At 37.2% G+C, this 27244-nt stretch overlaps 1 protein-coding gene across 2 annotated transcripts in view; it reads right to left on the reverse strand.

Moving 5' to 3' along the window:
• ABCB1 (ATP binding cassette subfamily B member 1) overlaps nucleotides 1-27244 on the reverse strand; it is a 91003-nt gene that overhangs the window by 40113 nt on the left and 23646 nt on the right. For both annotated transcript variants that reach the window (XM_010587292.3, XM_064289948.1), the window contains 4 exons: nucleotides 20507-20564; nucleotides 18351-18542; nucleotides 17628-17799; nucleotides 11605-11729 (listed from right to left, as the gene is read on the reverse strand). In XM_010587292.3, the coding sequence (XP_010585594.1) occupies nucleotides 11605-11729; nucleotides 17628-17799; nucleotides 18351-18542; nucleotides 20507-20564 (547 nt within the window). The remainder of the gene's footprint in view (nucleotides 1-11604; nucleotides 11730-17627; nucleotides 17800-18350; nucleotides 18543-20506; nucleotides 20565-27244) is intronic.

Genomic DNA, 27244 nt, shown 5'->3' on the forward strand with positions numbered 1-27244 from the left:
AAAAATTTTTTTAAAAAAATCTAAAGGTGAGTAACTGTTCCTTCGATTAAGCAGAATATTCTGCTTAAGAAGAGAGATGTGGAAATAAGCTAATGGGGCCCCGATTAAAAAAAAAAAAAAGACCTTTGCTATTAATGAGCTAAAGTAAAATTATTAGAGAAGCAGGATAGATTAATAAAATAGCCCCAAATCTGTCTTTATCCTCTTAATCACTACTCCCTGCAGAGCCTAGGACACTGCCTTGTGAAAGAAGAGGTTCATAATTAAATGTTGAAATTGAAGAATGACTTCCATAAAGAATTCATATTTTGAGATCTTTGATCCATAAAATAGATGACTGTCAATATTAGGCAAATTCATTAATTTTCTGTAGTGAATTTGTTCTATCAGTTAGTTATATATGGCAGAATTTAAGTACTGCCCAGATATGAACACACATTCTTTCTTAACCTTTGTGACAGCTTTTTCAAAACTAGCTATTTTTTTACATTTACAACAGCATGCTCAATGAAATTTACAATGACAACCCTGTTCACTGAAGATCAAGTTTAGAGAGAACTTTACAGTTTTACAATTTTAGAGCTTCTCCCCCCCGGCAAAAAATGTAAATTCCAAATTTGCCAATTTTAATCGTTCAACAACAACAAAGTATTTTTGAGAAACATGTTTCAATGGTTGATATGTATCTCCTACTTTATAAGTCATTGATCTGAAAGGAAAGGTATTACTAGACATAAATTATACATGGTTACATTTAAGGAACTTCAACACTATGACTCACATCCCTTTATCTCCTTTACTTCAGTTCTTGCTTACCTAGGCTACTGCAGAAATCATTTCACTGATATGATGTTGTCCCATGCAGCCAGAGGGAACATTTGCATAGGAAGAAGCAACAAGAGGGAAGAAAATCATTTAGATACCAGAAAAAGTAAATGAAGGAAAGAAGAGGGTAAAGAGGGAGGATAAATAAATAATACAACTTTTACAGAGGCTTTTTAAAATGCAAATCAAAACTGCAATGAGATACCACTTTCACTCCCACTAAGATGGCTATGATTAAAAAAAAAAAAGGAAAGGGAAACTATTGGTGTTTGTGAGGACATGGAGAAATTGGAACCCTCATCCATTGCTGGTGGGACTGTAAAATGGTACAGCTGGAGTGGAAAACAGATTGGTGGTTCCTCAATAAGTTAAACCTAAGAAATTATCATATGATCCAGCAATTCCACTCCCAGGTATATACCCAAAACAACTGAAAGCAGGCACGCAAACAGATACATATATACCAATGTTCATTATAGCACTACTCATAATAGCCAAATAATGATAGAAACAACCTCAATGTCCACCAACAGAAGAATGGATAAACAAAATGTGGTACATACAAACAATGGAATATTACTCTGCCATAAAGAGAAAATCAAGTCCTGATGCATGCTACAACACGGATGAAACCTGACATCAGTCACTAAAGGACAAATATTGTATGATCCCACTTAAATGAAATATCTAGGACAGATAAAAGTATAGAGACTAAAGTTTATTAGTGGTTACCAGGATCAGGCATGTGGAGGGAAAAGCAGAGAGCCATTGCTTAGGGGGCACCTGTAAAGGGTAATAAAAAATTTTGGAAATGTGTGATGGTGAGGGTTGTACAACATGATGAACATAATGTCACTGAACTGTACATGTAAAAAAATGTTGAAATGGCAAATGTTTTCTTCTGTATATACTTACCACAATTAAAATCTAAAAAAAGGTCATACACACAAAACCATGTATTAAAATCATCCATTCATTAAAAGCTTAAATATGAAAATGGTAATTAAAGGAGTTCCTAAAATAGACTGAAATTACATGGCAAAAATATTGATATTTAGAAAATATCATTATTAAATATTGTGAAATTTATTTATCAGTATGTGAATAGCCACTTAAAAAAAGATGCAATTCTGGTTAAGCAAACAGAAATCGATACCAATAGGTAAACATATTTGCAAGACACGCAAGAGAGGAAATTATCATTTTTAACGTAAGGAGAGCCAAACTATTCTATACAATTGAATTAACTTCATTTTAAATTTAGGTTAAATTTCCACTTAAAGAAAGCCAGGTTCTTCCTGAACCTACTAATTTGAAAAGAAATTCAGGTAAGGCTTTGATCACTTGTCTACATGGAAGCAGGGAAGCAGTCACGTGGGAAGAACTGGCAAAAAAAAAAAATAGAAGTATTATGTTTGATCCAAGAATAGTTTTATAAATTCTACTTCTGAAATATATCCCAAGTCTAGGGACTTGTCACTCCTCCCCATCCTCCACTCTAGATCAGGCCACTATGACTGCTTGCCTGGACCATTACAACAGCCTTCCCACTGGTCGTCCGAATCCACTCTTTACCTGTTCTCATCCATTCTGTACATGAAAATGGTGTGGAGATTTTAAAACATAATGTGGATTGTCATTCTCTGTTTAAAAACCCTCAACAGCTTCTCTGTGCCCTTAGAATAAAATCCTAACTCCTCATCATGGCCTGGCCTATGACTCCCCACGTTCTGGCCCCTGCTTACCTCAACCGCTCCTCTTCACCCCAATCTCCCCTCACCCAACCAAACTCTAGTCACGCAAGCCCTATGATCTTTCCTAGAACATACCAAAGTCTTTCCAATCTCTCTACCTATGGCAGTTTTTTCCTCATCCCTCAGGGCTCAACCTAAATGAAACCTCCCCATGGTTAAAGTAAAATTGTCTTTCCCATGATTATCAGCATATTCTTTGATTCTTTCAGAGCACATGTAGAAAAATCTATAATTTAATTCATTTCTTCAATGACTGCTTGGCTACCTTCCTTGCTATTTTCCCAGCTAGTCTACCTTCTTTCCTTCCTTTTCTGTCCATCTTACTGTCTTAACTAAGGATTTCATGAGGGCAGATAATCGCATATTTCCTATTCACTACTGAAAACCCAGAGCCTAGCACAGTCCCTGGCATGTAGTAGAAGCTAGATAAATTTGTTGAATGAATAAACTTTCAAGAAATGGCCAAGCTGGAAAGACAGTAGGTCACTAAGTTGTAGTCTGGAGTCTACTCTTGATCTCCAGGCAAAACTACCTTTAATTCTCCAGGAAAGAATGTTCTTTCAAAAATACATTCCAGTACTAGTATCTTCTGAAGAAATTACTCCACATATAAAATCAATCTCTGAATAAAATGAATCTCTGTGTGAGTCAATTTGCTTTTATTCTTATCAATGAAAAGTTGGTAACCATTATCTGCAGGAAAAATCTTTCTGTACCCTCATTAATTAAAGAATTCCATTTTATCTTTTATAATCTCAGTTCTTTTAAACTTTTAGTGAACTAAATTCTGAATTTTGGACTAGGCCACATAATATCCTTTCCTTTTTTTACCCAGTTTACATTCCATACATCATTATAGTTCTTCTAGCTAATAATAGTTTTAAAAATATTGTCATATTCCTCAAATTTAGGGTGACATTAATTGTAATAAGTACTGTTATTGTTATTTTATCTACTACTAAGAAAGTAAGAAGCCCTTGTGGTGCAGTAGTTAAGCACTTGGCTGCTAACCAAAAGGTCAGTGATTTGAACCCACCAGCCCCTCCTTGGGAGAAAAGATGTGGCAGCCTGCTTCTGTAACGATTACAGCCTTGGAAACCCTATGGGACAATAGGGTCAATATGCATCGGAATCGATTCAATGGCAACAGGTTTTTTTTTTTTTAAGAAAGTAGTTTAGTAGGAAATTATATAGCTGGGATGCAAACAGCTTCAGTAAAATAAGCAACACACATACCACACAGAAAGAAAGAGCAGAACTTGTGTGTCTCGATCTTAGCACCATGTGAAGGGAGGGAAAAAAAACTTTCCCTGAGAATTTGAACCATAAGGCAGTATTCATGCAGGTCTGCAGTGTAAATTCACACTATCAGCGTGATCCAAAAACCCTGAGACAGAGACTTTACTAATGTAAGGTCTTTCAGGTTGGTAGTAACTCTGGTGAACGGCAGAAGCAAATACAAATCCTCCCCAGGAGAACTCAACTTCATTTCAGATCCATAGTAATTGTAAGAAGACAAGGACTATATTATTTATCCCAGTTTCAGAGATGATAAACTGTAGGGGAGAAATGTACATCTTAGAATTGAGGAAACATTACAGTTTCTCATTGTTTATTACTGGTTAATAGGAATACTGTGTATTCTGAATAATGATCAGATAGCTAGCAGCCTTACTGTATATTTAGTTTGTACAGTTTATTGGAATTTTTTTTTTAATGTACTTTAGATGAAGGTTTACAGAGCAAACTAGTTTCTCATTAAACAATTAGTACATATACTGCTTTGTGACACTGGTTGCCAACCCCATGCCATGTCAACACTGTACCCTTCTCCACCTTGGGTTCCCCATTACCAGCTTTCCTGTCCCCTTCTGTCTTTTCATCCTTGTCCTGGGGTGGTAGTCCCATTTAGTCTCATTCTGTTTTACGGGCCTGTCTACTCTTTGGCTGAAGGGTAAACCTCAGGAGTGACTTCACTACTGAGCTATGAGGGTGTCCAGGAGTTATACTCTTAGGGATTCTCTAGTCTCTGTCAGACCATAAATCTGATCTTTTTTTCTTTGGCGTGTGTGTCTGTGTGTTAGAATTCTGTTCTACACTTTCCTCCAGCTCTGTCTAGGATCCTCTACTGTGATCCCTGTCAGGGCAGTTGTTGGTGGTAGCCGGGCACCATCTAATTGTGCTGGACTCACTCTGGTGTAGGCTGTGGTAGTTGTGGTCCTTGTGTCTTTGGTTTTCTTCATTTTCCCTTGCTCCAGAAGCAGTGAGACCAGCTGAGTGTCTTAGATGGCTACTCACAAGCTTTTAAGACCCCAGATGCTACACGCCAAAGTAGGATGTAGAACATTTTCTTTATAAATTATGTTATGCCAATTGAGCTAGATGTTCCCCAAGACCATGGTCCCCAAAGCCCTCAGTCTAGTAATTTGGTCCCTCAAGGAGTTTTGTTGTTTATTGGAATTTCTATGTAGATAATCATCTGTGAATAATGATACTTCTGCTTCTTGTTTTCCAATCCTTATACTTTTTTTTCTGCTTTATTTTTATTTATTATTTTTACTCCTATTTTTCCTTGTCTTATTTCATTATCTAGCACTAGTACAACATTAAATAGAAATGATGCTAGTAGTCATACTTGTCTCATTCATTATTTTAAAGGAATGCCTTTAACATTTCACCATTAAGTATGATGTTACCTGTGAGTCTCTGGTATATACCCTTTATCAGGTTTGAAAGCAATTTTTTATAACAATTTTGAAGAATTTTTGTCATGAAATCATATTTAATATTTTTCCCTCATCCATCTAAATACTGTTCTTTTTTTTTCTTTTAATCTGTTAATGTAGTTAATTATATTAGCAGATTTATTAATGTTAAACCATCTTTGCTTTCAAGGAACATGGTCAGGATCTTTTTTTTTTCCCCCCTTGATTTTGTTTAGCTGGTGTATTATCTAACATTTCTACATCTATGTTTACAGATGAAATTGTTCTGTAGTTCTCATTTTCCCTCTCAGGTTGTGGTATCAGTTAATTGGCCTCATAAAATGAGCTCAAAAACTTTTGATCGTTTTTTCTCCATTCTCTGTAAAAGTTTGTGTAAGATGGGGTTATCTCTTTCTTAAAGTTTTGATGAACCTGCCTATAAAATTATCTAGACTCGATGCATTACCTTTGCTTGTTTATATATGTGTGTGGAGGGAGTGGTTGGGGGAGGGGCAGATTTTTAACCCTGGATTTAATTCCTTTAATGATTATAAGTCTACTCAAGTTTTCTTCTTCTTTAGTCAAAGTTTTAACTTACGTTTCCTAGCAAATTGCATATTTCATTAGGATTTTAAAATTTGTTGGCATAAGCATATAATTTTTAATAGATGTTATCTATAGCAATTTTTCCTTATTCTTTTTTGTTCCTGATTAAATTTGTAAATTCTTGTGTATTTTAATTAATTCTTTTCAAAGAATTAGGTTATAGATTTTTAATCCTTTTCTCTTAAATTAATTTTGTTCTTTATAATTTCTTATACTTTTTTTCTCTCTTGGTCTGTTTCTAAGTTCTTAATTTGGATGCTTAACTCATTAATTTTTATTGATTTTTCATTTCTCCTACTTCATACCCTAGTGTTATCACTGAACTAGGACTCATTTTTAATGTGAAATTCTCATCCTTGGGAAGAGACAGTTTCATAGCCCATTGTTGCTGTTAGGTGCCATCCAGTTGATTTCTACTCATAGTGACCCCATGTAAAATAGAACTAAATGCTGCCTGGTCTAGCACCATCTTCACAATCGTTGTTAAGCTTGAGCCCACTGTTGGCAGCCACTGTGTCCGTTCATCTCTTCAAGGGTCTTCCTCTTTTTGGTTGACCCTCCACTTTACGCAGCATGGTGTCCTTCCCCACAGACTGGTTCCTCCTGATAACATGTCCAAAGAGCGTGAGACGAAGTTTCACCATCCTAACTTCTAAGGAACATTCTGGCTGTACTTCTACCAAGACAGATTTATTCATTCTTCTGGCAGTCCATGATATATTCAATATTCTTCACCAACACCATAATTCAAAGGCATCAATTCTTCTTTGGTCTTCTTTATTCAATGTCCAGCTTTCGTATGCTTATGAGATGACTGAAAACGCCATGGCTTGGGTCAGATGCACCTTAGACCTTCAAGTGACACTTTTTTTTTAAAACACTTTAAAGAGGTCTTCTGCAGCAGACTTGCCTGATGCAGTGCGATATTTGGTTTCCTGACTGCTGCTCCCATGGGCACTGATTGTGGATCCAAGTAAAATGAAATCCTCAAGTACTTCAATATTTTCTTCACTTATCGTGTTTATTGGTCCAGTCGTGAGGATTTTTGCTTTCTTTATGTTGAGGTGTAATCTATACCAAAGGCTATAGTCTTTGATCTTTATCTGTAAGTGGTTCAAGTTCTCTTCACTTCATGCAAACAAAGTTGTGTCATCTGCATATTGCAGGTTATTAATGAGTCTTCCTCCAATACTGATGATACACTCTTCATCACATAGTCCAGCTTCTCAGATTATTTGCTCAACATACAGAATGAATAAGTACGGTGAAAGGATACAACCCTGATGCACACCTTTCCTGACTTTAAACCACGCAGTTTCCCCTTGTTCTGTTTGAACAGCTGCCTTTTGGTCTGCATACACGTTCCTCATGAGCATAATTAAGAGTTCTGGAACTCCCATTCATCGAAATGGTATCCATCATTTGTCAAGATCCACACAGTTGAATGACTTGGCATAGTCAATAAAACACAGGTAAACATCTTTCTGGTATTCTCTGTTTTCAGCCAAAATCCATCAGACATGAGCAATGATATTCCTCATTCCGTGTCCTCTTCTGAATTCTGCTTGAACTTCTGGCAGTTCTCTCTCAATGTAATGCTGCAACAACTGTTGAATGAGCTTCAGCAAAATTTTACTTATGTGTGATATTAATGATATTGTTCGATAATTTCCACATTCTGTTAGATCACCTTCCTTTGGAATGGGCACAAATATGGATTTCTTCCAGTCAGTTGGCCAGGAAGCTGTCTTCCAAATTTCTTGACATAAATGCGTGAATACCTCCAGGGCTGCATCTGTTTGTTAAAAATTCTCAATTGGTATTCCATCGATTCCTGGAGCCTTGTTTTTCACCAATGCCTTCAGTACAGCTTGGACTTCTTCCTTCAGTATCAGTGGTTCTTAATCACATGCTCTCTCTTGAAATGGTTGAACATCAACCAATTCTTTTTGATACAGTGACTCTGTGTATTCCTTCCATCTTCTTTTGATGATTCCTGTTTCATTCAATATTTTCCCCGTAGAATCCTTCAATATTGCAACTTGAGGCTTGAATTTTTTCTTCAGTTTTTTCAGCTTGAGAAATGCTGAGCATGTTCTTCCCTTTTGGTTTTCTAACTCTAGGTCTTTGCACATTTCCTCATAATACTTTACTTTGTCTTCTTCAGCTGCCCTTTGAAATCTTCTGTTTAGCTCTTTTACTTCATCATTTCTTTTGCTTTAGCTACTCTGTGTTCAAGAGCAACTTTCAGAGTCTCTTCTGACATCCATTTTGGTCTTTTCTTTCCTTGCTGTCTTTTTAATGACCTTTTGCTTACTTCATGTATGATATCCTTGATGTCATTCCACAACTCATCTGGTCTTTGGTCATCAGTGTTCAGTGGTCAAATCTATTCCTGAGATGGTCTCTAAATTCAGGTGGGATATACTTTAGCTCTCATGGACTTGTTCTAATTTTCTTCAGCTTCAACTTGAACTTGCAAATGAGCAATTGATGGTCTGTTACGCAGTCTGCCCCTGCCCTTGTTCTGACTGATGATATTGAGCTTTTCCATCGTCTCTTTCCCCAGCTGTATTTGGTCTGATTCCTGTGTATTCCATCTGATGACGTCTACACGTATAGTTGTCATTTATGAAGAAGATGTTGGTCTTGCAAAATTGTATCATGCGATCTCCAGCATTGTTTCTATCACCAAGGCCATATTTTCCAACCACCAATTCTTCTTTGTTTCTGACTTTCACACTCTAATCACCAGTAATTATCAATGCATCTTGATTGCATGTCTGATCAATTTCAGACTCAGAAGTTGGTAAAAATCTTCAATTTCCTCATCTTTGGCATTAGTGGTTGGTGCAGAAATTTGAGTAACGGTAATATATTAACTGATCTTCCTTGTAGGCATATGGATATTAGCCTATCACTAACAGCACTGTACTTCAGGATAGATCTTGTAATATTCTTTTTGACGATGAATGTGACACCATTCCTCTTCAACTTGTCATTCCCAGCAGAATAGACCATATGACTGTCTGATTCAGAATGGCCAATACCAGTCCATTTCAGGTCGTTAATGCCTAGGATATCAATGTTTATGCGTTCCATTTCATTTTTGATGACTTCCAATTTTCCTATATTCATACTTTGTACATTTTATGTCCCAATTATTAATAGATGTTTGCAGCTGTTTCTTTCTCATTTTGAGTCATGCCACCTCAGCAAATAAAGGTCCTGAAAGCCTGACACCATCCACGTCATTAAGGTGGACTCTACTTTGAGGAGGCAGAGCCTCCCAGTTGTATTTTGAGTGCCTCCCAACCTGAGGGGGTCATATTCTAGCACTGTACCACACAATGTTCTGCTGCGATTCATAAGGTTTATCACTGGCCAATTTTTTCAGAAGTAGACCACCAGGTCTTTCTTCCTAGTCTGGAAGGAAACTCCACTGAAACCTGTCCACCAAGGGTGACCCTGCTGGTATTTGAAATACCGGTGGCATAAACTCCAGCATTATAGCAATTGGCAAGCCACCACAGGACGACAAACTGACAGATGCAAGGGCTTGGGCCTGAGGTTTTGATTTCTAAGGGGACATGTTTTCTGCCCACTCAGAAGCTAGGAAGCAGCAGATAAGCTTTCTGGTTGTCTCCCTATACTGGTGGGCATGTTATGTTTCTGGTCCACCTTTCCACTGAGGAAAACCAGTAAAGCATCTTAATTTCAAAACTTCATTCTGGTCTCTACTCAAATATCAACTCATCAAAAAGAACTTTTCGGAAAAACCTCTAAATAATACCCATTATTGTTTTTTTTTTTTTTTCTTTTTTCTTTTGAGTGCTTTATTTCTCCAAATAGTATGTATTATACCTGTATTAGATATCTGCTTGTTTGTGATTGTGTGTACCCCACCCCTCCACCAACTAGAATTTAATTTCTATGATAGCAAAGGCTTTGATTGATTTTTGCATGGTCATTAAGCAAAATTTCTCATTTTATTGATTGTACATATTTTAAGACAAAAACAAAAACCTTAGAAAAATTGATGTAGGACATAGATACTATTTTCCTTTAAACAATGGTAGTTAAAATTTAAGAAATTATTCCCAGAGGACATCTTTGTAGACATGAAATATAGCATGTGAATAAAAGCGTACTTCAAACACATTTGTAGAGTTTAAAGAATAATTATAGAGTAACACCCATGTAAACACAACTGAGGTCAAGAAACAGAATATTTCCAGATGAAAGCCCCCTGCCACGTGCCCTACTCTTAACATAAAATTCCTCATCCCTCCAATTTTTTAACATATCATAAAAATTTCCTTTTCTTTATAGTTTACTACCCAGTGTATAGACCCCTGTTATGGACTGCACTGCACAGGGTCACCATGAGTCGGAATCAACTTGACGGCAATGGGTTTATTCTTTTTGGTTTTGGGTGTCCCTAAAAAATGTGTGTCAACTTGGCTAGGCCATGATCCCCAGTATTGTGTGGCTGTCCATCATTTTGTGATCTGATGTGATTATCTTATGTATTGTAAATCCTAACCTCTATGATGTTAATGAGGCAGGATTAGAGGCAGTTATGTTAATGAGGCAGGACTCAATCTACAAGATTAGGTTGTACCTTGAGTCAATCTCTTGAGATATAAAAGAGAGAAGCAAGCAGAAAGGAGAGGTACCTCCTATCACCAAGAAAGAAGAGCTGGGAGCGGAGCACATTCTTTGGACCCAGGTCCCTGTACTGAGAAGCTCCTAAACCAGGGTAATACTGATGACAAGGACCTTCACCCAGAGCCAACAGAGAAAGAAGACTTTCCCTGAAACTGGTACCCTGAATTTGGACTTCTGGTCCCCTAAACTGTGAGCGAATAAATTTCTTTTTGTTAAAACCATCTACTTGTGGTTTTTCTGTTAAAGCAGCACTAGATAACTAAGATAACCCCCAGGCAATATAGTCTAGTTTTTCCTATCTTCTATATATATGTATGTGTGTGAGTGTGTGCGTGTGCATACACACAAAATATTAAAGTACTGTATAATTTTTAGAATATTATCATAATATATACTCAGTTTTTTTAAAAGTCTGTTGCTCAGAACTCAACGCATCTGGTGAATACTGTAAATTTCAATGCAATCGCCATCTATACTCTTAGAAATCTCATAATGAAAGGGAACAGTTGCACAAAAAATACTAAACAACATATAATAAAAAAGATTTTGGACTTTTGTGCCAATGTACTTTTTGGTTATATTTTTATCAATCAAATCATGAAGCATGTCCCATGATTGGTGGCCTGAGCAAGAGGGGAAACTGACCATAGATTAAAATATTCCTCTGAGTCTTGCAGAAAATACTCATTCAATCTTACGAGAATCAAGAATTAATTTGATAAGAAAAAATTATCAGAAATACTGAATATGTTTCAGCCTTAAGAAACTATTTTTATGTCAGTGTTCATCTAGGAAGCCCCAGAAAATCCTTTGAATTAGCACATGAGAACAGTACAACCAGAATTACTTCTCCAGAATACTAGACATGCATGAGTTGGAATCGACTGGACAGCAAGGGGTGGTTGTGGATAATATATCCATTAAGCTACTTAAGGAAACATGCATATTGAAGAATATCCTTATAATCAACACTGTTATCCTGTGGAACATGTGAGTCAACATAGCATTTAACTTTTCTATCAACTTAAAAAAGAGACTCAAACCTTTCAAGTTCTTTCTTTTGTCCTCCAAATGCAATCACTGTTCTAATTGCTGCTAAGACCTCTTCAGCTACTGCTCCAGCTTTTGCATATGCCAAGAGTTCTTTATCAGTAAATGAAGATAATATCTGTTTAAAAATATAATTTCAGATCATTTTAGAATTTTAACAAGTTAATTTTATATTTCGTAAAATAAAATAGATTTTTATTTTCTTTCATTTTGCATAGAACGAAATCTTTTACTCTTGCCTTTGGTCTTGATATCTTACTGTATGTACACACACACACACACACACAGAGCATATATTCATACATACATTCATTTCATAGACCACTTCAAATTCTTTTTGGATTGCGATGGGGTATAATAAATTAATTTAAAATTTTATTTTTCCATTGAATGCTCTATGGATCCTCATCTAAATATAACTGGAACTATTTGGGATATCTTAAGTTCCAGAACTAAAGGCATGTATTAGACTATAATTACTGGTGGGTTATAATCAAATAAAGAAAACAGGGCACTATATCAAGGAAATATGGAGTGTGCTCAGCACAGCATTGCTAGTGGTACTCTGGTTCAAGTGTCAAGGTGGGAGGCGGAGGAATGCAGCAGGCCAAGCACTATGTGATGACAGGACTTCAAGAAGGTTTTACATGCCAGGGGAAGCAGTAAGTTTCCTTTACTGGTGCTCCTGGCCAAACAAATACACTCAGCTCCCAGGGAGGTCTTTATTTCATGGCTTCCCTTTGATCCATTTAGCTCCTGAGCATTTAGTCTGTACTTTATATACAAAGAATCTCAATTATTCCTTTCAACTGCACAGTGAAGTAGGCATTATTTTCCCCACTTTATAGAAGAGGAAATGGAGGCATGAAAAGGTTAGGTAATCTGCTAATAAGTGAAATATCCAGGATTCAAGTGTGAGTCCATGTGGCTCATGCCTGGTACAGCAGCCACTGGAGTGAATCTCTCTCTGAAACTGAGCCACCAACATGGGCCCTATTATAAAACCCAAATCAGTTGGCATAGGCAAAGGACTATGGTTACTGTTTGTACTGGAAATGCCAAAGCGGTCGTCTAAATAAAGATTAAAACCAGAAAAAAAAAAAACAAACCTGTTGCCATCGAGTCAATTCCGACTCATTGTGACCCTATAGGACGGAGTAGAACTGCCCCATATGGTTTCCAAGGAGCGCCTGGTGGATTCAAACTGCCAACCTTTTGGTTAACAGCCCTGGCTCTTAACCACTACACCACTAGGGTTTCCAAATAAAGATTACATACAATTCATAATAAAATTCTGATTAAACAGTTTTACAATATTTCAATAAATAATTCACTGGCTTTTGTGGACTCATTTATATAGTATCAGCCTATTCCTTCTTGGCACAAAAACCTCAAAAGTTGTTTTAATTTTAGCAGTTCGTTTCTTCCTTTGCTGTGTGTAAAACTGAGAAGCTATAGTGTGGATAGGAATGAGTGGGTGAAGGCAGATGAACATTTACTGACTATGCTGTATGTATAGATACTGTGCTGACAGCTTTCATATATCTGCTTCCATTTAATCCTCACCAAGTCCTATAAGGTATATAATGCTATGAATATTTATAGCCAAGAATAGGTGACAGTCTGCAAGAAAGTGCCGACATCTATATACATCTATGAATCCAGGTTTAAACAACTTGAGCTTTGGGAAAAGCCTAGACTTTGGAATCAGAGAAACTTCACAGCCCAACTCTCCAATACGTTGGGTAAGCTTGTCCTCGTGGAACCTCTGCTTCCACATACAGAGAGAACAAAATAATACTTAATTCACAGATTTCTTAAAAGAATTAAATAAAACAATCTATAAAATAGCCCTAACAATATTCCTGGCATTTAATAGCACATTTTCCTTTTCCTCCCATTTCCCTCACTATGTTATGCTGCCTCTGAGGTGGCTTCAGAAAAAAGGAAAAGAAATTCTAGTACAGGTTCATTATTCATGTTGCCTATTCTCTTTTATACCCAAAGCAGTAGCTCATGGATTCACTAGACCTGCCTGACTTCTCAAAGTACTCTTCCTAGGGCTGCTCCACCAAGCCACATTTGCCTGATCATTCACAGCACAGGATCTGAGTTAGGGTGGTCAGCACCATCCCTGAACAAACAGGCCTGTAGGATACGGAAGATGTATGCACTGTGCCTTAGCTATTGCTTTCTGTTCCTCCTCAAACCTCACTCCATTATAACCCCCCACAATGTACACAGCCAACAACAAGATTATTAAAAAGTGTTTTTTTAGTATTTCTTGTTCTAAAATCTGCTTTTTTTTTTTTGTTGTTGTTAACATGCCAAGAACTACACTGAATTTAACAAGCCTGGCTCTTCTTAGAAACCCTGGTGGTGTAGTGGTTAGTGCTATGGCTGCTAACCAAATGGTTAGCAGTTCAAATCCACCAGGCGCTCCTTGGAAACTCTATCGGGCAGTTCTACTCTGTCCTCTAAGGTCGCTATGAGTTGGAAGCGACTTGATGGCAATGGGTTTGGCTTTTTTTTTTTTTTTTTGGCTCTTCTCTTCTAGAACCTTCCATAATTTATGGTAGACTCTTCATTAAGTCTTTGTTTCCCCCCGCTTCTTTTTTTAATGAGATGTCTATTAAAAAAAAACAAATACTCATGTATCCACCACCCAGGTCAAGAATTGAAGATTTGTCTATTTCTACTTTTAACTCTATCAGTTTCCATTTTATGTATTTTGAGGCAATTTTATTTTAGTACATATACATTTAGGATCATTACATCATCTTTGTGGACTGATCATTACGTAATGTCCCTCTTTGTCTCCATTAATTTCCTTTGCTCTGAAGTCTACGTTATCAGGTTAATACAGCCACTCTTGCCTGTTTTTTTTTAATTAATGTTTGCATGGTGGATCTTTTTCCATCATGTTACTTTCAACCTACTCCTCTGGCTGAATATGAGGTAAGTTTCTTTTAAGCAAAATAGAACTGGGTTGTGTTTGCTTTTTTTTAGCCACTCTGTCAATCTTTGTCTTTTGATTGATGAACTTAGACTATTAATATTTAAGGTAATTATTGATATGTTACCACTTAAGTCTACCATTTTATTTATTTGTTTCCTCTGGTTCTCATTACCCTGTTGATCTATTCCTGCCTTCCCCCATGGGTTGCATGAGCAATTTTTAGGATTCCATCTTCATTTATTTATATTGCTTTATTATGTATATCTCTGTGTGATTTTTGTAATAGTTGCTCTGAGTGTTACAATTATTAATATATGACTTATAACACTCTACTGGTATCAAATTTTACTACTTATAGTGTATAATTTATGAAATTCACAATGGAAAGGGTAATCTATTCTATGTGCCCACGTCTGCTCATTCTGTTTTTTTCTCTCTTCCTGATGCTCCAAGATTCCTTCTTTTATCATTTCCTTTCTGTTTGAAGAATTCCCAGTCTTCTCCCTTAATATGAGGTTGTTTTTATTGCTTCTTCATTCCTGAAGGATAGTTTTATCAGACAGTTCTTTTCTTTTTGAAAAATATTGCACCACTTCCTGAGATTTTCCATTTTTTTCATTTGTTTCAAGAGAATTTGTAATTGATTATTGAAGCATTTTTATGATGGCTGCTTTAAAATCTTTGTCAGATAATGGCAACATTTGATTCATCTCGGTGTTGACAACAGTTGATTGTTTTTCTCATCCAAATTGTGATTTTCTTAGTTCTTGGTATGGACAGGTCATTTTCAGTTACATCCTGGAGATTTTGCTAAATGTGTTAGGAGACTCTGAATCCTGTTTAAACTTTTATTTTAACAGGATATCAATCACCATGTTTAGGTTTAGTATGAAGCTCTTGGCCCACTTTTATGAACTCTGGTTTCAATATATAAAAAAAAAAAAACCAAATCCGTTGCTGGCGAGTCAATTCCAACTCATAGCAACCCTACAGAACAGAGTAGAACTGCCCCATAGGGTTTCTAAGGAGCGGCTGGTGGATTTCAAACTACCAACCTTTTGGTTAGCAGCCGAGTTCTTAACCATTATGCCACCAGGGCTGGTTTCAACAGCAGTTTAATGTTCAGAGCTTTTGTAATGTTAATTGTGTCTGGCTTATCTGGCATCGCTGGGCTTTCCATTGGCCCCTGCTGGTGCTACCTGAGGGGGCAGACAGGTTTCTCCAGGCCCAGCCACTGGGTATTTCTTGGCATGGGAGGGGTTTAGTGGAGTACCTTTCCTGTGCCCCCTCCATGTCTTCCCCAGTGTCCCTTTGAGGAGTGTCTTAGGCCCACAGGCACAGTGAGGCTTCCCAGATGAGACCTCTTGCTATGAGTGAGTTCCTTTTTCTTTTCTGCCTGCTTACTCCTGTGTCTCTGAAGAAGAGACTCAGGCTTATGGAGATAAAGATGCTTCCCAGACCAAGCCACATTTTATAAAGTGGCTGACAATTAGAGAACTTAAGAGATTTGTTTGAAATCACACTAAAAGTTTACAGCAGTGTGGGGAGGGCTAAAACTTAGGCTTCCAATAGCCAGCCTAAGGCTTTTTTTAAAAAGCTAAATAAATATTTTTGAACTAAGTAAATAGTAACCTAAGTGAATAATTAATTATTTAGAGATTAACTTAGGGTCTGTTTTCCCACATTCACTAGAATGGAAATCAATATGTTTCAACATGCATTGAAATGAAGAATTTGCTACCTAGTTCGCTTTTCTATTTAATAGAAAAATCAATAGCTGGAGAAGCTTTTGCCAGATATTTCAGTCAACTGATACAGAGGTGCAATTTAAACACTAAGAACACCATATAAACTCTGTGTTATCTGAGCAACCAATTAACACAGTCCTTGGAACTTCAGTTTCTTCCTCTGTAAAATGAGACAATACTTATACTTCAGAAAGATGACATATATATTTGTCTGATACAGCAGATGCTCAATAAATAAAAAATTGCCGTTACTATTCACAAGAGCATAGCAACATCCATCCTGTGGGGTAAAATTTGCAGAACTTCCTAGATATTTCTTGTTCTTGTGTGCCGTCAAGTTGATTCTGACTCATATGACAGAGAAGAACTGCCCATAGGCTGTAATCTTTAAGAAAGCAGATCGCCAGGTCTTTTCTTCCACAGAGTCACTGGGTGGGTTCAAACCACCAGCCTATTGGTTACCAACCGAGCACTTAACCACTGTGTCGCTAGGGCTCCTTCTTAAATGCTTACTTATAGTCTGATTTATTCTGTGTTAGCCTTGGATTTTATTAGTCCTCCTTTTCTTTAATCCTTCTGCTACATAAATTTGTAGACTTCTTTAAGTTGTATCATACCCAACAAAAAATAATGAACCAATCTCTCTACTACCACCCACACTGAAATTATTTTAAAACGAACACCATGTGCAGCCTTGAAAGACAGTATCAGTTTTACAAGATGATCAGAGGGGTGTTTGCAGAATTGGGAAGGGCTACTTTTACTGCTTTGCCTTCATGATTGGGTTTACATGGATAGCGGACTAGAAAGTATGTTAATTTTCTTAAATTATTTTTTATAATAATGTATTTAAATACGTGGTTTTTTTTTTTTAAAACATGGCACCACTTACAACACTGATGAAACTGTAAAGTCAATTACAAATTAAACAAAATCTATAAAACCAATAACATTAAAATCAACGTTAATTGAATGGGACACGTGTTTACTGAACTTGATTCCCTACTTGCTATCTGAATATGGCATTGTCCACTAGAGAACATGGCCCTTCAGAATTCGGCATGCCTTTAGTAGGTCTTTTTTATGAAAGCAAGAGAGGAGATGGGAGCCACTGCCATTTTTTCTCATCCCTTCCCCAAATAACCATGTGACTGAGGGCAGCATGGAATCCTGGCAGGGTCAGGACTCAGTGAGGCTGAGTCTCCTTAAAAAAAAAAAAAAAACCAAGGGAAAGTATCAAGTACAGTGTCAGTAAGAGATTCTTCCAATAAGAAGGGAGAAAACATTTTACAACCTGGCTGTACCTTACCTTTGCCCAGACAGCAGCTGACAATCCAAGAACAGGACTGATGGCCAAAATTACAAGGGTTAGCTTCCAACCACGTGTAAATCCTACTATAAAGCCAGTGAAAAACGTAGCTATTGACTGAAAGAATATTCCAATTTTGTCACCAATTCCTTCATTAATTTTGGAGATGTCACTAAAAAAGATAGTATTAGAAGTAGATGTTAGAATTATAAACAGTACTTTCTCCTGAGTCCAGTTTTTTTTTTTTTTTCTTTTCTTTTCAGTGCAGTACATTTGTTTTTATACAGGCTCTTTGTGTATATGCTTATTTTGTTTGGCAGGGTGCAAATCTCCATCTCCAGTAGGATTATCTGTCACTAAGAACAGGGATCTGCAATCTACAAGGCCCCAGGAAATGGGCATGACTGTATTCAGAAACTATTCAACCTAGAAACTTCAAATTGTTCAGAAATTGTCATGTGGTTTTTCCGTTGCATATGCTCAGAGAATTTCTTGAGTTTGACAAGGCTACTCCCTCATTCACAGCCAGTCACACAGGACCCCTTATGCCCTGCCAGGGAACCAGGAACAAAAAGTACATAAGACATGGTTGCTACTCAGAAGGAATTTACTCTCATAATTACTTCTGAGTGACGTAGTAACATTTCCTAACAGATCTGATGACATTTCCTAACAGATCTCATTTTAATAAGAATAAGAACCACATCTGAAGAAGGTACTTACTCTGTGAGCCGGTTGTTAAGCTCCCCAGCGTCATGCACATCAAACCAGCCTACCTCCTGTCGCATAACAGCATGAAAAAATTGTTTTCTAATTTTGTATATTTGTCTTCCAGCTGCCAGGCACCAAAATGAAACCTGAATGTAGGCAGCAACAAGCACACCAGCACCAATTCCAGTGTAATAGTAGGCATACCTGAAAAAACAACAAGAACACTGCACACATTCTCTATTTTCTTAACTAACACATCTTTCTCCAACATACCACTCCTTCTTATGTTTTCAGTTGTCTGGGTATCTCACCATCCTTAACAAATAAAGGAGTTGTAGCAAGCAGGGTTAATGACTAACATCCAACTCTCAATATACTGAAATGATTAAGTATTGTTTCTACCTAGGCTCAAATCTCAGTTCTATACTTAACTGTTGAGTAATCTTAGGCAAGCTGCTTAATCTTTGTAAACCTCAGTTTTCTAATTGGTAAAATGAAGATGAGAGTTGTAATATATTAATGCGTGAAATAGACTTGGGCCAGGGCCCACACATTATATGCACTTAGAGAATATTAGTTATGGTGAAAAGACTTGTGTGACACATTGGAGCATCACAGTATCAGGTTTTAAAACCTACCATTTAAGTGCTGTCTAGTTTTATTTCATCAGCATCAGCTGGTCTCTGCACATTGCAGGATGGAAATAAGTAAAAGGACTAGTCAGAAAGCGGAACCAAGAGATGGAAATGGTCCTATGGCCTTTTGGGCTATTAATTTGGCAGAATTTGGATGTTAAGAGACAACTGAAAATAAAAAGCATTCTTACATCATCTGCCCAACTGGCTATCAGCTCTTAACCTAAAATGCTTAATCAAATATTAGTCCTTCCAGTTTAAACTCTAACAAAAAACAGAAACATCTTCTAAAACCTTGACCATCTAGAAGAGTTGAATGAATGTTTCCTTGCTCTGAGCCTTCATATTTTAAAAAGCAAACAACTCTTGGACTTCACTGTGCAATTCATTTTTAGGCTGAAGGCAAACATTCCAATATTCTCATTTTTTTTTAACTCATAACTTGCCATCTTTAAATAAAAATGTTTGTATGAACCATGTAGAAACCACAAAATGGCTAAATATTTTAAGACAAAAGCAATAACCAGATAGTCATTGATCGTATTATTCCCAATTCAGTTAACCTATCAGGAATCTTAGTAAACAAATCTTCCCCAAGCTACACCCCTAGTTCACAAGGTATTTATCAGAGAGGATATACTTATAACATGAAATTTTGGTTAATGGATAACTCAGTAATTAATTATTATCCAAGTTGTTAGTGATATAGCAAGGGATAGCTAAAAAGAAACACCCATTTCTTTGACAATCAGTTAAGACATTTTAAACCATCTGTCTATTTACTCAAACAAAATATATTTATATTTAAGCATTTTTAAGATTATAAGACATTCTGTTTCATTTTTCCTAATATAAAAACAATGCCTCTCCATTTGGAGGTACTTGATTCTCATTTTTCAAAATATGACAAGTGTCATTTTCTTTAAACCTATAAGATCATGTATAAAAAAAAAAAAGTAATCATTATCTTCTAACTCATTCACACACATTTAGTCATCTGTTAAAGCTGTACTAGGGATCAAACTTCAAGATATGTAAATCATTAACAAAAAGCTTCCCTAGATGAGTTAAGGTTAGAGTGACTATATTTATTCTTGGATACTGTTTTTTCATTTCACTGCTTAGAATTTAGATACTGAGTTAAAAAAAAAAAAAAAAAAAAAAAAATCCTGTTAGCTTATCTCATCATTTCATGACTGAAAACATCTACAAGTAAAACTAACAATTACAAAGCCACTATAAATATGTCATTCTTAAGTACATGTTAAAAGGCCACTTTGAATACCTCTAATTTTCCTGTATATAATATTCTGTACTTACCAATGCATACATAAATCTAATTTTGACCTAACCTTAACTTTAGTACATTTTTTGCAGCAAATTATTTCCTTAAAAAGAAATCTACACTGTATCCTCCTGGAAAACAATAGCATCATCAGAACTTCAATTCTTTATTGTGATAATACAAAATTTTAAATATTGCTACAACTGGATTGGTAAAGTTTCAAAATAATAAGAAAAATGTCTAATTACGTGGTCATCTCCTTCTCCAGATCGAACATATTTTCACCGCTGAAATTAGCTGTATGACCTACATGCACAAAAAAAAAAAGTATGTCTCTTTGTTCTTCAATAAAAATAAGCATATAAAAATGAATCAAAATTCTGTCACTTAATGATTTACGTAAAAATAAGTCAAGTTGACTCAGTTTTAATTATTTAAACATGGATCTATTCAAATACCTAACTGCTAGCCACGTGCAACCACACACACGCGCACACGTGCACACACACACACTGAATTTGATGATGCTTACTTGCAAGAAGCAGCCCACATTTACTGAGAAGCAGTCTGTCAGCAGAAATATCTGTGTCCTTGAATGAAATATTTATCACTCCAAAATGCCATTAAGAGTAAAATCTCTTCTATGTTTTTGTCCTGATAAATACCTTTTCCTGATAAAATCCAATTCACACTTGGCACTAACATACATATTTCAATATTAACTTTTTATCCAGTTTTAATTTAAAAAAGTGCCAATATTAGCAAATGCAAAATTTTTATCTTTGATTTAGATTTTTAAAATAAATGTAACATTATAAGGTTGAACACTATTTTTCTCCTAAGTCCCATTGTCCCGCTTCTCTCCCTGGATGTAACCACTACCGTGAAGTTGTTATATGTCCCTCCAATCATGCTTTATGCAATATTGCATGGGATGTTTTCAACATTTTACATCTTGCAAATTGCTTTTTCACACAGTACGTTTTTGAGTCATCCATTTTATTCATTTTAACCTCTATATTTTATTGTATAAATGTACTACGACTTACGGTGGCTGAGTGGCACAAATGGTTAAATGCTTGACTACTAGCCAAAAGGTTGGTGTTTGAACTTACCGGAGGCGTCTCCAAAGACAGGCCTGGCGATCTGCTTCTAAAAGGTTACAACCTTGAAAACCCTGTGGAGGAGCTCTACTCTGCACATATAAGGTCGTTATGAGTTGTAATCAACTCAAGAGCAACCAACAACTACAACTTATGTATCAGTTTCCCTGTTGTTTTTGTGTTCCAACTAATAGTAACACTCTCACAGAGCAGAACTGCCCCATAGGGTTACCTAGGCTTTAATCTTTACAGAGCAGATCACCACCTCCTCCCTCAGCGGCTAGTGGGTTCAAACCTCTGACCTTCCGGTTAGTAGCCGAGCACTTAACCATTGAGCATCACCAGGGCTCCATATCAGTTCCCCTACTGGTGAACATTTAGGATATTTATGGTTTATCTCTGTGTATGTGCATTTTCAGTTTTACTAGATATAACCAAATCATTCACCAACATGATTATATGACACTTCACTGGCAAAATATGGGTGTCTGTTTCTCCAAGGTCTCATTATCAACAGACTTTTTCTGTAATCTGATGGATATATTTCATGTTTAATTCCTATGATGATTAGTGAGGTTGAACATTGTATACCTCTATTGATCACTTGAGCTTCCTCTTTATTGTGAAACACTTATATTCTTTGCTCATTTTTGTACTGGATCATCTGTTTCACACTCCACAGGAGAAGGATGTGGCAGCCTGCTTCCATAAAGATTACACCTTTGGAAACCCTGTAAGGCAGTTCCACTCTGTCCTACAGGGTCATTATGAGTTGAAATCAACTTGAAGGCAATGGGTAATGGGTTTATGTGTGTGTGCATCCCTGTTTTGTCAAAGGCATCTATTTCAGTTGTTACCAATATTTTACTGCTGCAAGCAGTGCTGCATTAAACATAACTCTATGCACATATTATATATGTACATATGGTAAATATTTCCACCGAATAAATTACCAGAATCAGGATTGCTGAAACAATGGAGATGCAGCACACTTTGTATCCTGGAGTCACTGCCAAAAGTTTTGCTATAATATGAGAGGGCCTAGTTCAGATGAGTCAGATTTTGACAGGTTTGGGGGAAGGAAGGACAAGTACTTCTTGCAAATTGAAAAATAAGAACAAAAGTCCGCAGCTTGTTTGGGGAATGAGTAAGCTAGTATAGCTGGGGTATGGGCTGTGTTGTATGGATAGGAAGAGATGGATGTATGGCTGGAAAGACCATCTAGGGTCATTTTGTGCAGGTATAGTGTATAAAAACAGACTAGCAGTCAATGAATGATTCTGAGTAGAAAAGGATATAATTAGAGGTGTGGGCTACAAAGATTTAGCTGCCGCCATGTAAGATTAATTGGAACAGGAGAAACTAGGGGACTTAACCTACTATAATTATGTAGAGAAAGAGGATCTAAACAAGAATAGAAGAAAAAGAAAAGTACCCACAAGATCTATAGAAGAAGCACTGACAAGACATATCAACTTACCGAACATAAGTAAATAGAGAAGGTAAAATACAAAACAATCAAGATCTCAAGCCTAAGCAGCTGGAGAATTGTAGGACCAGGGTGAAAAATAAGTCAGCAAAAAGAACTGGTTTGTTCAGAAAAGGGATAGAGGCAAGAGGAATAGGGTACAGGAATGACATGAGAGAATGTTATCTAGTTTTCAACATTTTTATTGTATGGCTCATTTATTTTGGATGTTCCTTCAACATTCAGTTGAAGACATCCAATAAAGATTTAGATTGTGACTTTCCAGCTCTGGGGAGAGTTCAGGTCTAAAGATTTAGCAGTCAGGTGCAAGCAGCCACAGCTGCATTCAGGAAAGCAAAGAGCCATCTCTTTTTACCTGTAAGAACAGGATGGCAGTAAGGAGAGAATGGCAGGCCAAGCACACAACCCTGAAGAACACTACATTAAGGGGCAAGACAGAAAATAGGGATGTGATAAAGAGACATAGAGATATAGCAAAAATATAGAAGAGACCTTGACAAGAAGGTAATATTGGTTTTGGTGACAAAATCCAGCAACTTTCTGGGCTATATAAAAATATCAGCCAAATTATCAGTATTAGAAAACCAAACAACAGAGTATACCATTTATTTTAATAAAATACTGTTAACCACTCTTTCCTCTTCTGGCTTCCAGAACTCCATTCTCCTCGTTCTTCCATCACTCTGATTCTTCTTTCTTAGTCTTGTTCACTGGCTCCTCAGGCTCTCCCTGCTTCCTAAATGCTGATTTTTCCAAGAATTCCATGTACTCTCCCAGGTGATCTCAGCCACTTCCCAACTTCAGTGACTCCCTAATCTGTATCTGGAGCTATTCAAACCCTCTTCTTTCCTCCTGGTCAATTCTGTGGTTCAGGTGTCCATTATCTCTTGCCTCTACTCTAACAACAGCCTCCTAACTGATCTTTCTGCTCCACTGAGGCTTTCAATATTGCCACCAGATTTTCCCTTTGGGAACAAAAATATAATCATATTGCTCTGTTAATAACCTGCAATGACAGTTCACTGCATAAAGGATAAAGTGCAAACTCAATAACACGCATATCAGTCCCCTTATAATCTCGCCACAATATACATGAGACAGGATAATAATTTTGAAATGTCAACCAATGATTTCCAGATACTTTCTTTACCCCCATGCCTTTCCCCTCATTTAAGTAGCCAGGGCATTGTACTTTCATTGTCTCAAGAGAGAGCTGCTATAGCATAAAAGCAAATAGTGTGTAAGTTTCTTCTTGGCTTTTGTGTCCCCAAAATGTATCCGTTGGAAATCCTACGGGGCAGCCCTACTCTGTCCTATACGGTCGCTACGAATATGAACTCTAAACGGCAACAGGTTTGGGTTTTTTTGGACGTACTAATCTGCTGAGCTCCCAGTGAGCACTAAAAGATTTTGAATCTTCCACAACTGGTAAGATAACTCCAAAGAATACTGCCAATATTGCATGTATAGGAACCTATGGATTCAGGAAGCATCGAGGACTTCCTTTTGGTGAACAGTATAAAAGAAAGGTTGAAAGATGGTGCTTTTTTTTTGCTGGTCCCTTTGAAATCCAGGCAGGAATGTAATAAATGCATTAGAATTTGACATAGCTCATACATACTGTAAATTTTTTCTGACCTGACTCATTGTCTGCATTCACAGAATTAAAGTAGTCCTGCCTCAGGGTAAACACTGTGCTCTTCGGGATCACAAAAAACCGGATTCCCCAGGCCCATGCACAGGTGTCAAAGGACTGACATATTTAGGTATGAATATTTATGTGCTTGTTTCTGGGGAAAGGATTCATAACATTCATCAAATACTTAAAGGCCCAAAAAGTCAAGGGTCACTGTAAAGCCAGACGGTACCACTATATTCTCAAGTTTATTCTCAAGCAGGCATTTTCAACATTCCTACTACTTAAGTGTAAACTGGGTTATAAGTTTTTGGGTAGTTTTGTTTAAGTCGATCTGTTTTGGTTGTCGTTTGCTGTACCTTCTATTTTCGACTCATAGCTACTTCATTTGACAAAGTAGAACCGCCCCACAGAGTTTTATAGGCTGTAATCTTTACAGGAGCAGATAGCTCCCGTGGAGCTGCTGGGTGGGGTCGAACCGTCAATTCTTCCATTAGCAGCTGAGTGCTTATCTGTTGTACCACCAGGGCTCCTTTTAAATCAATCTATGCTTGATCAGGAAACCTTGGTGGTGTAGTGGTTAAGTGCTAAGGCTGCTAACCAAAAGGTCAGCAGCTCGAATCTACCAGGCGCTCCTTGAAAACCCTGTGGGGGCAGTTCTCTGTTCTATAGGATCACTATGAGTCGGAATTGACTAGATGGCAACTGGTTTTTTTTTTTTTTTCTTATGCTTGATCAAAGGTAACCTTCGAAGCTCAGAGCTTTCAACCAGCCCCTACCCAATCAAGTATGTGTGTGATATACCCAAATTATTTCCAAAAACATGCTAAGACTTGATGTACATTTTTAAAAACTTCATTTAACATAAATAGTTAATTCTCAGTCTTCATCTTATTTGATCCATTAGCAGCACTGACATAGTTGGTGTTCATTTCCTGCTCGTTAATATAATTTCTTCGCTTGGCTTTGGAAACCACTGGCTTTCCTCCTAACTCACTATTAATCCTTCTCAATTTTCTTTGCTCATTTCTCCTATCATCCTGATCTCTTTATCACAGCCGGCAGTCCTTGGACCTCTTCTTTTTTCCTCTCTATTCATACTCCCTTTGTGTGCGATCACCTCTTGTCTCATTGCTTCCAATATAAAACATATGTTGGTGACCACTGTCTTAGTTATCTAGTGCTGCTATAACAGAATGGCCACAAGTGGATGGCTTTAACAAAGAGAAATTTATTCTCCCACAGTTTAGGAGGCTAGAAGTATGAATTCAGGCTGCCAGCTCCAGGGGAAGGCTTTCTCTGTCAGCTCTGGAGGAAGGTCCTTGTCATCTATCTTCCCTGATCAAGTAGCTTCTCAGCACAGGGACCCGGGGTCCAAAGGAAGCACTATTCTCTTAGCCCTTGTTTTTGGTGGTATGAGGTCCCCCTGTCTCTCTGCTCACTTTTCTTTTTTGTATTTCAAAAGAGATTGGCTCAAGATGCAATCCAATCTTCTAGATTGAGCCCTGCCTCATTAACGTAACTGCAGCTAATCCCATCTCTTCAACATCATAGAGATAGGATTTACAACACATAAGGAAATCACATCAGATGACAAAATGGTGGACAGTCACACAATGTTGGAATGATGACCCCAGCCAAGTTGGTACATATTCTTGGGGGACACAATTCAATCTGTAACAACCACCTAACTTGTATCTCCAGCCCAGAGATCCAGACTCATAAATCCTATTACCTCTTTAACGTCTCCACTTGGGTATTTAATAGACATCTCAAGCCTTAATGAAGGAGTCCTGCTAGACATGGAGATGTGCCACCCAGATCCCCCTTCAAGGATGAACTTGCTCCTCAGCTGCAAAGCATGTGATCAGCTGTCAGCTCCTTTAAGATTTATCTCAGATACAAGGAGTCACTTCACCCAAGGTCATGCCCTTCCCAAGCCAGCTGTATCCAGTGACAGACCAAGGTGGGGTATAAAGTCTTGCCATTTCTGCCCAATGCAGGACACCCTGACAGCAGTTCTTTCCTAAGAGCACCCTGCCACACCGACCCTGGCTTTGCCAGGCCTGCGTTGCCATTCAGCTTCTTCCTCTGCCCAATCCTGCCTCCTCACTCTTTCCTTCACAGGTATTGATCCCTAATAAACATCTTGCACCCCAAACTCCATCTTAGTGTCTACTTCCAGGGAGCCTAACCTGCAACAAAGCCCAAAACCGAATTTCTGGTAATTACTGCCCAGTCCTACTCTTCCTCTACCCTTTCCATCTGTTGATGGTAAATGTATCCTTCTAATTTCTCAGGCTAAAAACTTCAGAACCATCCTGGACTCCTTTCTCTTACATTCATATCAAATCTGTCAGGGCACTGTATTTGGTTTACCCTTAGAATATCTAAAAATCAAACATTTCTTACCACTTATATTTCCACCAACTTGGTCTGAGCTACCATGATATTCATATTTTACCTAAACTATTAAAATAGGCTTGTATTAAATGGTCTTCCTGCTTCTACCCTTGCCCTCTCCTCTTAACACAACAACCAGAGTGATACTTTTAAACCATAAGTCAGATCGTGTCACTCCTCTGCTAAAAAGGTCTCTGATCTTTCAAAAATAGATTCTCCTATATAACCATAGCATGGTTACCATGCCTAAGAAAATGAACCATAATTCCCTAATACCATCCAACCCTCAGTACGTATTCAAATTTCCCCACTGACAAAATATCTTTTATAATTTTGTTTTTTAAGAAAATAGGAT

This window comes from Loxodonta africana, chromosome 8, assembly GCF_030014295.1.
Source record: "Loxodonta africana isolate mLoxAfr1 chromosome 8, mLoxAfr1.hap2, whole genome shotgun sequence".
Lineage (NCBI taxonomy): Eukaryota > Metazoa > Chordata > Mammalia > Proboscidea > Elephantidae > Loxodonta > Loxodonta africana.